Source organism: Sparus aurata, chromosome 15 (assembly GCF_900880675.1).
Source record: "Sparus aurata chromosome 15, fSpaAur1.1, whole genome shotgun sequence".
Lineage (NCBI taxonomy): Eukaryota > Metazoa > Chordata > Actinopteri > Spariformes > Sparidae > Sparus > Sparus aurata.
In genome coordinates, this window is record NC_044201.1 from 25,935,815 (window position 1) to 25,949,452 (window position 13,638).

A 13,638-nucleotide genomic window follows, 5' to 3' on the forward strand; every position below is an offset into this window, starting at 1 on the left:
TGCACTGATGTAGCCGTGACATTAGCCTGCTAGCTAACGGCTTGCACAGTGACTTTAGCTTTTCTTGTGTATGTAGTTTATTAAAGCATCACCGACATGGATGTATGCAGGGTCCCGTCCATTCCTATAACAGTCACTCAGTGGCGCATCAAGCCAAAAAATGTGACTTCTTGATTATAATAATAGCCAGACACCATCTTTAAAACCTGATACACCCCCTGAGAACTTTTCCTAAACCTAACCAAGTAGTTTTGTTGCCTAAACCTAACTACATTAAAACCATTTTGAGGGTGTATCATGTAGCAGGCGTGTCCTGTAGTATAGAGTATATCAGCAGATAGACCTACTCGGTTCTTTAACTGAAGCAGGATGGTGTTGTGTTCAGGAGCCGCCAAGTTGGAAGAAGCTAAATAAATGCTGAAATTGATTATAACAAGCCTACTCAGCATACCAAGTCTACTACTACTATCACCTGGTCCTTCCCCCTTCTCATTATCCTCTTATTTTGATTCACCATCATAATATTATTCTCCTTGACTCATTTAGTTATTTGCAGCATGTTAAAAACATCAAAGGTCAAATGTTACATGGACATATTAAAAGAACGTAAATAAAATACAATTTAATCCACTTGACCATGACAAAAAAAATAGTATTTCTTTATTTATTTGATGTAACAATATGGTAAATAACCTCATGGAATATCTTCATTTCAATAAAATGATTTAATTTTACATTTAATTTAGTCGAATCAGTTATTATTTGAGACAGAGCGGCATGAATGTCAAATAGCACTGAAATCTTGAGTCACTTTTGTGAGGTTTGTAATTGTTTACTTTGCCGTAATTTACAAGCATTGCAGTACTTTTAAGATATCAAACCCACCTAAATGTTCAGTATATATAGCTTAAAAATATATGTGATTACATTACCCAATGTTGTTTGACCTACGAGTAGTAATAAGGTTAACCCTGGTTCAAAACACAATACAGGCTTTGGACAAAACAGTGTTTCAGAGCGTAAGAATTATTAATCTACACCAACTCTAAATATATCTAAATAAGAGATGATGGGAGCGGACAGGCTCCTTTTCTTAAACCCTGAAGTTATTTCCTGTCACTAGTGATGAATTTATTTGGTTAATTCCCTCCGTAAGAACTTACACAGACACACTCTTGAGTTTGTCAGGGAAGTTAGCTACATGTTTTATTTGTTGTCTGAGTGAATAGTCAGTGTTGAGAATCTGAGCACAAGAACATTTCCAAGATGAGAAGTTTATTGGTTTGCAAAGTAGCTGTTTTTACAAAAGCATTAGGAGAAAAAAAAATATTAAATTGTGGAGGTCTAACACGACGGTGGAATGTACCGTCTTCATCTAAACACTGGTCCAGTGAACATTCTCGACGAGGGTCACCTCAGGGGGATTTGTGGAATTTGCAACATGTCGTGAATGTTATTTCTCCCGTTCTTCTGTTTGCCACAAAAAGCTGCTCAGCTATAAAACACTGGATCGAAGCGCAGCCAACAGAGGGGGCCAACATGATGCCTGGTGACATGAAAAGACCTTCAGCAGCTCAAAGTCTCAACAGCCCTGCGGTCTTCAGACGTGGTACATCCCAGAAAACGCTCAAATCAAAAAAATGATCCTAACCTTGTTTTGCGGTTAAAAGAAAAAAGAAACTTTGATCCAATACTTCACACATTTCCTTGTGTCACACAGGATAAAGTACAATTTGTGATATTCCGTACATGGAGAGCCCAGAACAAAACACTTTCATCATTATTTTTAAAAAACTTTTCAAGATGCCTTCATATAAACAGCATAAAATCGTACGTTTACCAATACAGTAGGTATGACGTTACCACACACAACCCTGCTGGTTTACACTGTAATAAATAGAAATGATGATGATTGTACAACCACACGACACATTTAGCAACAGATCAGCCTACTTCTACTTATTTTCATACTGTGAATGAACATCATGATGTAGTCGTTCTCACAACAGTCATGTTAGCACTTTTTTTTAGAAAGTCAATGTGCTGTTCTACTTGTGGGGAATAAACTGATTTAGATACTTTAGTCCAGATCTTCGCTCTGTGCATCCTAATGTTTAAAGATATTTTTTAATTTGTACTAAACTGGAACCCTAGGCTATAAAAAAAAGGTAAACAGGTCAAAGGAAAACAAAACCACAAGGGGTAATCTGCCCTTAAAACGCAGCTGATACAGTTGGTAGAAAAAGAAAAGAAAGAGCATGCGTGACTGGAGCAAAAACTGGCAACACCTCAATCGTTCATGTATAGAAAATGCCAGGTACTAGCTTACATGCACAACAAAACGCTTTCCGCTTGTAACTCTGATTACTCGACAGGCCACGTTCATAAATATGTACATCCAGAGTTCAAAAAGCGAGGTCAAATAAACCGTTTCTCTTACATCAGACGGGCTTGAATTTTTTAACTGAGGGGCGTCTGTTTTTATGACGAGTGGATCAGAAATAACAAAAGGTGAACATCAAAAGTATTTCCATATCATCAGATTACAATCAAGAGGAGACTAACATTCAGTTTTTTCAGTTTCGATTTTAAAGGGTTGGAGAACGAATAAAGTAAGAATCATCGTTTTTAAGGACCGTTCTTCAAAAGACGTGGGATCATCAGGAGATCAGGAACTTTCAGGAAGAAAAACAATATATGTTGAGGTTTTCTGAGCACACGTACCAAAAAATGTTAGTTTTTTTTTTTTTTACTGGAATACTCAGCTGTTGTGAGTCCCTTACGTGGACACCAACAGCTTTTTTTTTTTTTTTTTAAAGTGCACCAGTACCAAATAAGTAAGCTCAAGTACCATCAGCTGATCATGTACCTGCACCGCATCCAGCTGAGCAGAAAACCCACAACAGTCCCAAAGAACAGTTTGCTGATGCAGAATTAAACTGTGCAAACACACACACACACACACACACACACGCACACACACACACAAAATGCTCCCTAGTCCGAGCCCTTTAATTCAGGAAGCCTTGAATTGTTCATCTCCCTCCCCCGTAATTCTTTGCAACAGCACTGTCGTTAACTGCTGCCAGCTTGACTCCAGAACATGAACTTGTATTTACACATCCATGAAACACACAGCCGAGTCATATTCTTCACATGGTGTATATTAACATGTTATTACAGAAAAACTGCAGCGTTACAAATTAACGGTCACCAGTTAATAGAAAGAACCCAAAAAAAAATAACACACCCTGTTAACACTATTACACATTGTCTGTACACGTTTGTTCCGTTGCAACACTGGAGTAACGATGCATCGCACTGGCTCGCTTCCTTTCACTGCCCCCTCATACCAAACTGTACTCATTTCCTGTTTGTGTCCCAAATAAACCAGCGCTCGCCAAGCGCAGAAAAAAAAACAAAACGAGGAAGACCTCTGACCAGCCAGGAGGAAAAAGAGTCTCAGAGCAGCGACTTATTGCTACATGAAAGGAGCTAAAAATCCTCAGTGCATGCACGTATCGAACGAAACCTCTCTGTGCTCTGATGGATGCACGGAGAGTAAACGAGATGTTCAACAAAAGTGGTTTCCTCAGAAATCTGAAGAGAGCTTCATTAGTGTGAGCATCAGTTACTGAGTGCCCCGCAGTGAAGTCAGTGCAACTGTTCTGCACAGATGTCATGGCTTATTCCCAACTCACAGCAGCAAAAGGTGACGGGAAACCTTCATTAGCTCGTTAGACTCTTAATGTTAGCTCTGTGCAGCCTTGTGAGACGACGTACCAACAACTACTCCTTTGCTTCTGTACTACGAGGAGCTGCTCATGAAGTGCACCTGAACCGCGACGCAGCGTTAAGACGATGCATTTAATTTTCTGTTTGATGTGAACGTCTGTCAGCTCCAACATCTGTCCAAAAGGTGATCAAAGCTTCTTCGACCTGGTTCAAGTTTTCATCTATTAATTACTCTCTAATCAATCGCCTTCAAGGGATTAGCTGTAAATAATGACTTCATCCATGGGTAATAAATATATTATTCATGTTTTACAGATTCATTATGAGCCATTAGGAGGAACAACTTTTGAGTTGAAGGGTGTCCTCACGTCGTCTTTGTAGTTTTTTTTCCATGCAGGAATCTTTCCTAATGATTCACTAACATTTATAACTGAACTTTATAACAGAATGAATGCAATTTTCCACAATCTGGCAACCCCCAAAAGTTGTTCTTCATAACAGCTCATAAGTGATCTACAAACTAAGCTATTTATTATTCATTATTAAAGCCATAAATTACTTGTTATAAACCTTTTATTACAGCACACTGTCGTACCCAAAAATCTATGTCATAACAGTTTTGCCTACGTCTGCTGTAAGTGTTCAACTGATACCGTCTGAGGTGTGAACAGAGCAACTTAAGACATAATACTCTTAATACTAACTCAATAAGAACTTCCTCTCCGCCTCAGTGAAGGAAAAGACATCCAGCGCGGAGTGAAAAGGTCGATGAGACAAAACCGTGTGATGAATTTAAGACACGACTGCATTTGTTAAACCCGCCGGCTGCGTTAAACAGAGACGGGAATGCTCCGGTGCGGACGACGAGACGCTGGTGTGGAATGATCGAGGAAACGCTTGCGCCATAACGAAAACACAAGAGACACGTAGGACTGAATATGGACGATAACAGCACCAGCCATACCACGAAAAAACTGTGACGTTAAGTAATAATTCTGTGCATCACTATATCTTCTATGCTACTATAGAAACATGAATACTATACATTCAAAATACCAATATCAGGATCTTATTCTGCTTCCACACAACCAGCTTAACAGTCGAATGAAGGGCTGGGTGGAGTTCTCCTGAATATGCACAGAAGAAAGTGTGTTTTCTTATGAGAATAAGTTGCATATTGGTTTAGCGTACAATTCAGATGAGCTTTGCTTTCTGGGAGTGTGACAGCAGAGAGCAGAGTCCAATTTTCAACCTGATTTTTTAAAAGTTAACAATCATACTTTTCTATCTAGAGCAGAATGAGCTGCAGCCGTCGCTAAAACTGCCGACACACGCCGCGCGCAGTATGGGACGCGTTCCGATACATCTTGTCATGATATAATCCTCAGTTTGGGGTATTTAGGTCGGTGAGACTGCAGCGTGTTACCATGACAACAGGGATAAACCCATGGGAGGGCAGGGGGAGTGCCTCACGGAGCTGGAAACACACCAGCACAGATAGAGAGAGAGAGACACAGGGTGTAACGCTGCGCTCTGTTGTGGTCAGAAGATTGACTTCCAGACGATAAACTGCGACAGTGGACACACACCCAGCTGGGTCGAGTGAGTGGAATCAGATCTGAACGCGTCAAACAGCGGACACATTTTGCTTTGAAGAAGTTTTTTTTTTTTAATCTGATACGAAGAATCATGAGTCTGCCCCTCGGGAATTTTGTCAAGGCTCAGATTGAACATCCTAACACTGCTCAGGTCCAATACTGACTCGTTTTGCAGCATGTTTGCCACCGTCGCCGTTGTCGTCTCCTTTTCAGCTTCATCAACATGCATTTTCCAGTTTATCCAAAAAGGTTTTGGAGGACTTTCATACGCCCACAAGTTTCAGATTTATAACCTTTAATTAGTCACCGAATGTGTAGGCTTTTACTCAAATGTCTCCTTTCATTTTAGTTGCTAAGTACCAGACATCATTTCCTGAGTAACTGTTTTTTGTAACTACTATTTTGTCGTCCACACCTGCCTCCCCCTCCCTTAAGAATTCAGCATGAGAAATGTATGTGCTATAATTAGCCGCGAGATCCCTGATCTGACAAAACTGGGGCTAACGCAGAGAAAGAAACCTGAAAATGGAGCGAACACATCCACCCTCAAAGCTTCATCATATCAGATCCTGGTTAATTACAAAAGGAAATGGAGAGAAGTGAATGAGCTCTAACTTGACACCGCCGGAGCCTCGTTTCCGGTCGCTATGCTGCCGCAGTGTTGCATGATGGGTTATGGATGATGACGTAACAGGTGCGCTGTGGTGTGTGTGCATGGTCATCTGTGATCGAGTCCTTGCTTCGCACACGACTTGCGGAGCAGGAGGTGAGTGGGGAAGTTAGCCGAGCTTGGTGATCTGTAGATCTCCGTGTATCCGTACTGTGTCGATAGAGGGCAAAGATTTTACTTTGTGATAAAAGTCAAAGAGCTGGTGTCCGTCCACGAATATCCGGAACCTCTGGTGCTCGCAGTGGATCTCGATCTGCAGGGAGGGGCGACAGAAAGAGACGGAGAGAAAGATGGAGAGAGAAAAGAAGATCAGATGACAAGAATAAAGTGTTTAAAGGAAAAGTTCCTGTAGAAATCTGTTTTTGGCTTCCGTTTGGAGGACGGATGAGAAGTCTGTACGATGAATATGAAGCCGGGAGACAGTTAGCTTAGCTTGGCTAGCACAAAGACAGGAAACGGGGGGGGAAACAGCTAGCCTGGCTCCATCGTACAGTAACAAAATCCACTGCCCTCCACTCAGTCTTCACATCTGGACAAGACCAGAATAAGACTCTTAATAAGACTCGCTAAAATAATTTGCAGGGGTGGAAGTAACTAATTAAAACTACTCAGATTAGACTTTAGCTGCTAGTTAGCCACTTGCTAAGTGTGTTTACAGTGTGGGGCTGTGCAGGTGGTGCACAGTCGGACTCCAGAGGTTTATTCACTGGAAAGAGCTGCCGGCTTTGGCTGAAAAGCTCTTTGTGTCTCTCTGAAGACCTGATGAAATCAGTTTCTCCATGCATCTCAAGTTTCTTGCTTGTAATAACTTGTTTTTTTTCTTAATTTTTCAACCAGTAAAACTCATCTAAAAACAAGTCCTATTTATCTCACTGGAACGCTTGTTTCTAGGTCATTGTGTCTTAGATTAAGAGATTTGTTTAATTAGACAAAAATACTTGGTAAGATCTTGAGTTTTTGCAGTGGATCTGCAGAGTTGGGCATTAAGTTGAGCTTTCACATGGTACAGCCATCAATATAAAGATAATAAGAGCACTTTAACTAAACACATATACTAACCTCAAAATTTTAATGTGTTTGAATGGAAGCGTGCTCACCTTTTACCTGCTAATCCTGCTTGTAGAATCGTTTATGTAACAAGTGCAAATCACAATCTGGACTAATGCTTGAATCAGCTGTTTTTAAGGTTTGTGCAACAACAAACCGGTCTGATTAATGAGCTCAAAGTGCGTCCCTTTCCTCCATTAGTTCTGGTTTACTCGTATCTGCACAATGAACCTCAACAAACCAAATACAAAAACTGCAACAGCTTCAAAATCTCTCCGTCTTTCGTTTTTTTTGTTGGCCAAAGAAGACAAACTTGTAGGTGTGCTGCCGCTTCCTGAGGCAGATTGCTTCCACGAGCGCAGACACAGAAACCACAGCACATCATGTGTCCATCCACATGCCTCCATACTCAAGAGTTCAGTTTGGAAGCAGTCAGCACGACAGCCTTTTAATCTGCAGCCTGCAGCTTCTGACAGTCGTGACGGTGCTGACCTGCTCCGTCACACTCCGACCACAAACAATGACACTTTATCAGGGAGATGATGTTGCATAACCAGACGCAGGCATCACCTCTAAAAATAAGACAAACATGGTGGTTGTTTTGTCTGCAGATATCTGGGACTGAAGCTTCTTTTCCTTCAGTAGAACAAAAGAGCAGTTTAAAGGAATGATTCTGCTCTTAGAGTCTGGTTAGTTCACAACCGCCCGCATATTTTTAGCCCAACACCAAATGTGTCATCCGTGTGCATATTCAGAATTATCAGGGCGGAATATGATTAAACGTCCTCAGGTCTAATGAGAGTTACTCATCGTGCGTATGTGCAGCTGCTCGTCCTCCTCCTCTCCGTCCAACACACAAACAGCTGATGCCTATTCAGTTAACAGACGGCTACACAGGATGCAGCCTGCGTGTCCAGTGGACAGATATGATGTGGAGTGGAAAACATTTCCTGTTTGTCTCTCGTTTCTGTGCTGCAAAAAGGACGTTAACATTTCTGTTGTTTCTCTCCTGCCGTCGACCGTTCATAAAACTGATGACGGGATTTTAAAATGAAAGATTCCATCTGAACACGCCTGTGAGACTCATGATCTGTTATAGTGCTTCGGTGTGATGTTACGATGGTAGGTGAGGGCTCGCACCGCTCCCCCTAGCTTTGCATCCTCGCGCCGAAACAACCATGCAAACACCTCCCGATTGCTCGCTGGACGTCTGCTCTGGGGTTTCAAACCCGGCCAACATGGCGGCTCATTTGGAAACTCACTCATCTGATGAAATCTGCCGCGCAGTTGCTGAATCGGTCGTCATTTTAACTCAACAATGTTTCGTTTTTATTGTTTTTCTGGGAGCTTCCAGCGGCGACAAAACACTCTGGACACCCCTCACTGCATGAAGTAGCCTCGACCTCAACTTTATGCAAATGATGAGCGGGCAGTGTCTCTCGAGGGTTAAACGCAGCGCTACCAGAATGCATTGCACATCTTCTTACACGGACAAAAACGACCGATCCCGTGGACACAACGAGTTTGAATGTTAGCTCTTGATGGATGGTGACAGACAGATTGTTCGTCCAGTCACCTGCTAAGTATTTTATACTATTTCAATCCTGCACTGACTCGTAACACTCTTCTGATTCATGTTTTGCACTCGTTAACTGATGTTTTTTTCCTTTTGCTCCTCGTGTTGACGGCCTAGTTTGCACCACTGACCTCGAAACAGCTTTGAAAACACTTCGGCCTTCAAACATCGACAAAAAAACACTTGTATGAACCTCTCTCTTTACAAGCATAGTCCAGCCTTGAGAGTGGTTTTTGTCATTGAAACGAACTCTATTCAGTGTTAATCAATGGGTCTCCTTTTCTTAGTTTGGCCATGAGTCACTTTGGGTTACTATCTGTGGTGTTTAAACAATATTGCCTCGACTGTCGGAGTTATTGCTCCTCCTGCAGCTCCTGTTGTAAAGATCTGTTGTAAAGATCTGTTGGATGTCGTCTTGCTCTCTCCGAGTTCGTCTTTGATCCACTTGTCTGTCTGCGGTGCGCAAACACTTTCATGAGACACTGAATGAATAAAAACACACCTGCTGAGCTGATTCACAGTTGTTTTCACTCTGAAATGAGCTGCTTTAGATCAAACACTGTCACTGGGGACTCTTGTTCTATCTTTAGCGTCAGATCACGGCGATGGAATCGCAGAAACATGACATCCAGGGGAAAAAGAGCTTCCCACAATCCTCGTGAAAACACGTCTTCAACGAGAACCAACAGCGTTCAACCTGTAGCACCAGAATCATCAGCCATGTGAGTTTGTCATGAGTACATAAAAAAGCATCTTTACCCTAAAAGGCTGATCAGGGATGAAGGGGAAGTAGGCGGTGGACGAGTACATAAAAAAGCATCTTTACCCTAAAAGGCTGATCTGAGGATGAAGGGGAAGTAGGCGGTGGACGAGTACATAAAAAAGCATCTTTACCCTAAAAGGCTGATCAGGGATGAAGGGGAAGTAGGCGGTGGACGCCTCCTCCCCCACCCACTTCCCAGAGATGCGGGCGCTGCGCAGGAACTGGCGGTCGCTGAAGCGGGCGGTGAGTTTCAGGGCCACGTCGTACGCGGGTTCCTCCTTCTCCGAGTCCCGGCCGCAGGTCAGACTCACGTCAAAGCTGAGGAGGGGAGGAAACAGAGGGCAGCGCGTGAGTCCACTCGCTAATCCGGGATCAGTCATAATGCATAATTCTGCTGCTGCAAACCAATTGTGTGTTAATTATGCATAATCCCTGCTGCTAGTTTGGGGTTGCCCCGCTTCCCCTGCAGCTGTGATGTTGACACACAACCATATGTTGATGATCCAGGCAGAACTTGCAACAAAGGGAGTGGATTTTAAAAAGGCCTGGAGGACATTCACATGAACTTTGCCATGAAAACTGTGCCAGCAGCAGCAGCAGCAGCAGCAGCAGCAGAACATGATGAGGTCATGGGGAGCTTTTCTTTCCAAGTTTGACACAAGTTTCCATGTAGGGTAAAGGACACACCCAAACAATTCTGCCTCACTGGCTCCTCATTTTTTCCTCTTTACCCCCCTTTTCTTCTCCCTGCTGGTTCGGGAACGCCCTGTCTCTGCATACTTAAGAAGCCACCATTCTCTCTGGCTGCCCACGCATTACTCAATGTGTCCTGGAGTGGCTGTGCAAGTCAAACTGGCCCCCAGAACAAAACACACACAAAAGCTCTTAAAAAAAAAAATATGCATGTTGAGATAAAAGCTCCCAGATAAAGAGGCGTGCGTGCGTGCATGGGGTGTTATCTCACCTGTCTGGCTCCAGGTCCACAATGCCCATCACTATGATCTTCTTCCCTGGCCGCATGCCGCCCCGGATGCGCCCGCTGAACGGCACCGTCTATGCAAAACACATCGAATCGATTACGCACGGCACCGGAGCGAGCGGCACGGACATGACAGACAGTGTGCAGGCATGTTGCATTACCAGGAGACGTGACAAATCCTTGTCAGGTGAGATGAGGCCGGGGTTCCCCAGCGAGTCGTTCAGGTGGTCATCCTCCACGTTCTTCAACACCAGTGACAAAGAAAAACACAGGAGGCAAAGTGTCACTTATCGCTCTGTCAGGTAGGATAGAAACTGACCCGAGTGAGATTAAAAACCACCCCAACACGAGGCTGCGGGCCTGTTTATCAATAAATACGCACGGTGTGGCCTTTGCATGCGGCTCTTCCACAACAATGACGAGGTGTCAGCGGCGGCTGCAGACCTGCTGTCACAAATCAGCCTCCATGATAGATAAACGTACACCTGCGATGTGGGAAAAAAAATGCGCACGTCGAGCGGAGAAGCTGCGCGGCCTGCGGGAGCACAAAACCCGGCTGCGTTTCACCGCCAACATATTGGATTTCCTCCGCGGCCACGGATGAAACAGGAGTGCGCTCCTCGGTGCGCTCCGCATTTACAAATAAGCGCCGGATAATCGACCTAACGGTGCGCTTAAATCAAATCCACTCACCGTTGCGCACGGAAATGTAACGCGAACACATTTTAAGCCCAGCACCAGCTCCCACATACTCACTATTCCGTCCTTTTCCGCTGCCTGCACCGCCATCTTGAGCAGAAGAGCATAGGATGCTTATTATCGGGAGCGGAGGCAGCCCTGCCTGCCGGGGTGAGCGTGCTGGTGTGTCAGCGTCGTGGCACTGACTCAGGAGGAGGATGTTCCTGTTCCCGGGTCTCTCCACGCCTGACCGAGAGCGCACACAGCTCGCCTAGCAGCACATCCCTCCGCTGCTCCGTCGAGCCTGGAAATGGGTGGATATCTGCTGACGTATGCTTTATAATAATTACAGACTAAAAGCTTTAATCCCCGTCTGTTGGAGAGGGCTAATCAGACAGATTTCCCCTCAACCCTTCACCCAATTAGGCAGCGCGGCTCTTTGGGCTTTTTATTCCCAGATTTACAGCAAATAACCCAGATTGAATAAACAGCTGAGAGTGTTATTCAGGTTATTGTTTTTTTTATGTGACACACTGGGTGGCCAACGCTCGATACTATATGTAGGCCTCCGAGGCCACACGGGGCTAAAAATAGACCCGGGTTAACCCGGTTGTGACCCGGGAACATTAATTGCTTTTTTCAGTGAATCACGCAGAGATCCACAGTGTGTCCCCGTCATTGACTTGGACACAAACCCCTCCCTCCATCTTTCTGTCCAGTCCCGAGCATGCAAACATCCCCTCCTCCCTCCACCCGTGTGTGTGTGTGTGTGTGTGTGTCTCATGCATCTCAGGTTTAGTTTATCTGGTCCACTCTGCCCCCCTGTGGACACTTGAGGCCATCACAAGCTGCAGCAACGTTACAGGCTTTTATTCGGCCAATTAAAAGCTTAATGAGGATTTATATGTTTTTTAAGCCCTCAACACTTGACATCAATATTTAAAGCAAGAAAACACGTCACGTGTTTCTGCATCTTGCCCTAAATTCACACAAGGCCGAAATATGTTTAAGGATATCCATCCATAAACTGAGAGTAGTTACTTAATTGAGTACTCGAGTAAATTAGTTACTTTGCTGATTAGTTACATCCAGTTTTCAGTCGTGTCTGTCATGGAGTGATGAGTGATTTTGTGCTTCCATCTTGTGGTTTCTCTGGGAACTACACCTCGATCTCCAGTCCACATTTTAAAAATAATTCCCACATCATTTTCTTTGCAGATTCTTGATGAGAGCAGAAACATCAGACATGTCGGGGATTGAAGGTGGTGACGGTTTCAGCTCTCTGGAGACGAACCTGCCTGGAACATGTGCACACCTTCAGGAAGTGAAGCAGAAATGCAACCAGACAAAACCCCAAGAAACAGACGAACAGCACTGAAGGTGGTGATGACTGCAGACTATCAGTCTCTCCTCCAGGCTGATTGATTACACGGCAACAAATATCCCTCAGATCATGTCAGTGTCTTATTCTAAGAGCCTGAACGATACTCGAGTGACATTATTGCACTGGAACAGTAAACTTCACTGGAGATTTGAGTCATTTTAGGTCACCGGAAGTTGTCATGTGGGAAAACACATGTTGATACTGATGATCGCACAATATCGACCAATAATATCTGCCAATCGATATATAATTGATTTGGGAGTATCAGAAACCAATAAAGTGACTAAAACTGAGACAAACACTTTGTACTTTTACTTCAGTGTCATTTTAATACCAGTAGTTTAACTTTTTGAGTAATATTTCAGTGATGTAACTGAACTTATACTTGTCCTTGTATTCGTAACTCGTAATTACAGTTATCAGATAAAGAAACTGGAGTAAAAAGTAAAGTATCGCCTCCAAAATAAAGCGGAGAGGAAGAATAGAGTCGCAGAAAATAGAAAGTAATCAAGTAAAGTCAAAGTAAATGTAGCCTACTTAGTTACATGCATCACTGCCAATCTGTCAGAGTATTTCTATTGATTAGATAAAAAGAAGATGCTGATATTTTTTACAGTGGAGCATCAACACTCGTCTCTTAGATTAAACTACACATTCCTGAACACGTTCCCCCCAAAATCCAGTGTTTTCTAACTGAGTGTCAGTGTTTAAAAGAGAGAGAACAGTATGAAACACATCCCTCCATCCTCCCCTCTCTCCCTCTCTCCCCCTCTCCCTCCCTCGCTGTCTCCCCCTGCAGAGCTCCAGCCGGCCCGCCCTTCTCTCTGCTGCCATGGCCGCGGAGGCTGCCGGTCGGGATGATGCGACGGCCGGTCCTGAAGACTGCACCGAGATGGGGGAGCGGGTAAGATGCTTTTTCTGTCTCTTTTTTTTTTTTTTCAGGATCATTTCGGATGCTGTCTTTGCAGAAACCGACAGGATGGAGGAGCGTCCTGCGCCACCGGGCCTCTCCGGGCTGTGGCACCGCTGCAGCAGCAGAGATGGAGAGAAACTCTGCAGCACCGCAGCGACATTAGCCAGTCCTGCTGTTTAGTCTCTGCACGTCTTTAAATTAAATAACCGGGTTTAAAGGAAAAGAGGATGTGGTTGAACGTTTAGAGAGGAGAGAGGAGAGAGGGAGCGGCGTGCGCGCACCGCACCGCACCGCG

General features: G+C 44.0%; 2 protein-coding genes across 5 annotated transcripts in view; one reads left to right on the forward strand and one right to left on the reverse strand.

The window, feature by feature from the left end:
* Positions 1-1,175: 1,175 nt before the first annotated feature.
* Positions 1,176-11,263, reverse strand: LOC115597201 (galectin-related protein). Of its 2 annotated transcripts, none has more exons than XM_030442959.1 (5): positions 11,125-11,263; positions 10,530-10,610; positions 10,354-10,442; positions 9,521-9,707; positions 1,176-6,256 (listed from the first exon to the last, which is right to left on the reverse strand). In XM_030442959.1, exons 1-5 carry the CDS (start codon positions 11,155-11,157, stop codon positions 6,113-6,115), a joined length of 534 nt encoding a protein of 177 aa, XP_030298819.1. In that variant the 5' UTR covers positions 11,158-11,263; the 3' UTR covers positions 1,176-6,112. The 2 variants fall into 2 exon arrangements, with proteins under 2 accessions (XP_030298819.1, XP_030298818.1); XM_030442958.1 differs by having other exon boundaries at positions 10,530-10,619; positions 11,125-11,253.
* Positions 10,540-13,638, forward strand: part of abch1 (ATP-binding cassette, sub-family H, member 1) — a 32,903-nt gene continuing 29,804 nt past the window's right edge. Inside the window, exons 1-3 of one of the 3 annotated variants that reach the window (XM_030442953.1) lie at positions 10,540-10,670; positions 12,265-12,426; positions 13,230-13,334. In XM_030442953.1, coding sequence (XP_030298813.1) covers positions 12,352-12,426; positions 13,230-13,334 — 180 coding nt within the window. In that variant the 5' untranslated portion in view covers positions 10,540-10,670; positions 12,265-12,351. Of the gene's footprint in view, positions 10,671-11,245; positions 11,377-12,264; positions 12,502-13,229; positions 13,335-13,638 lie in introns of those variants that run through there. The other 2 variants (XM_030442955.1, XM_030442956.1) reach the window with 2 other exon arrangements.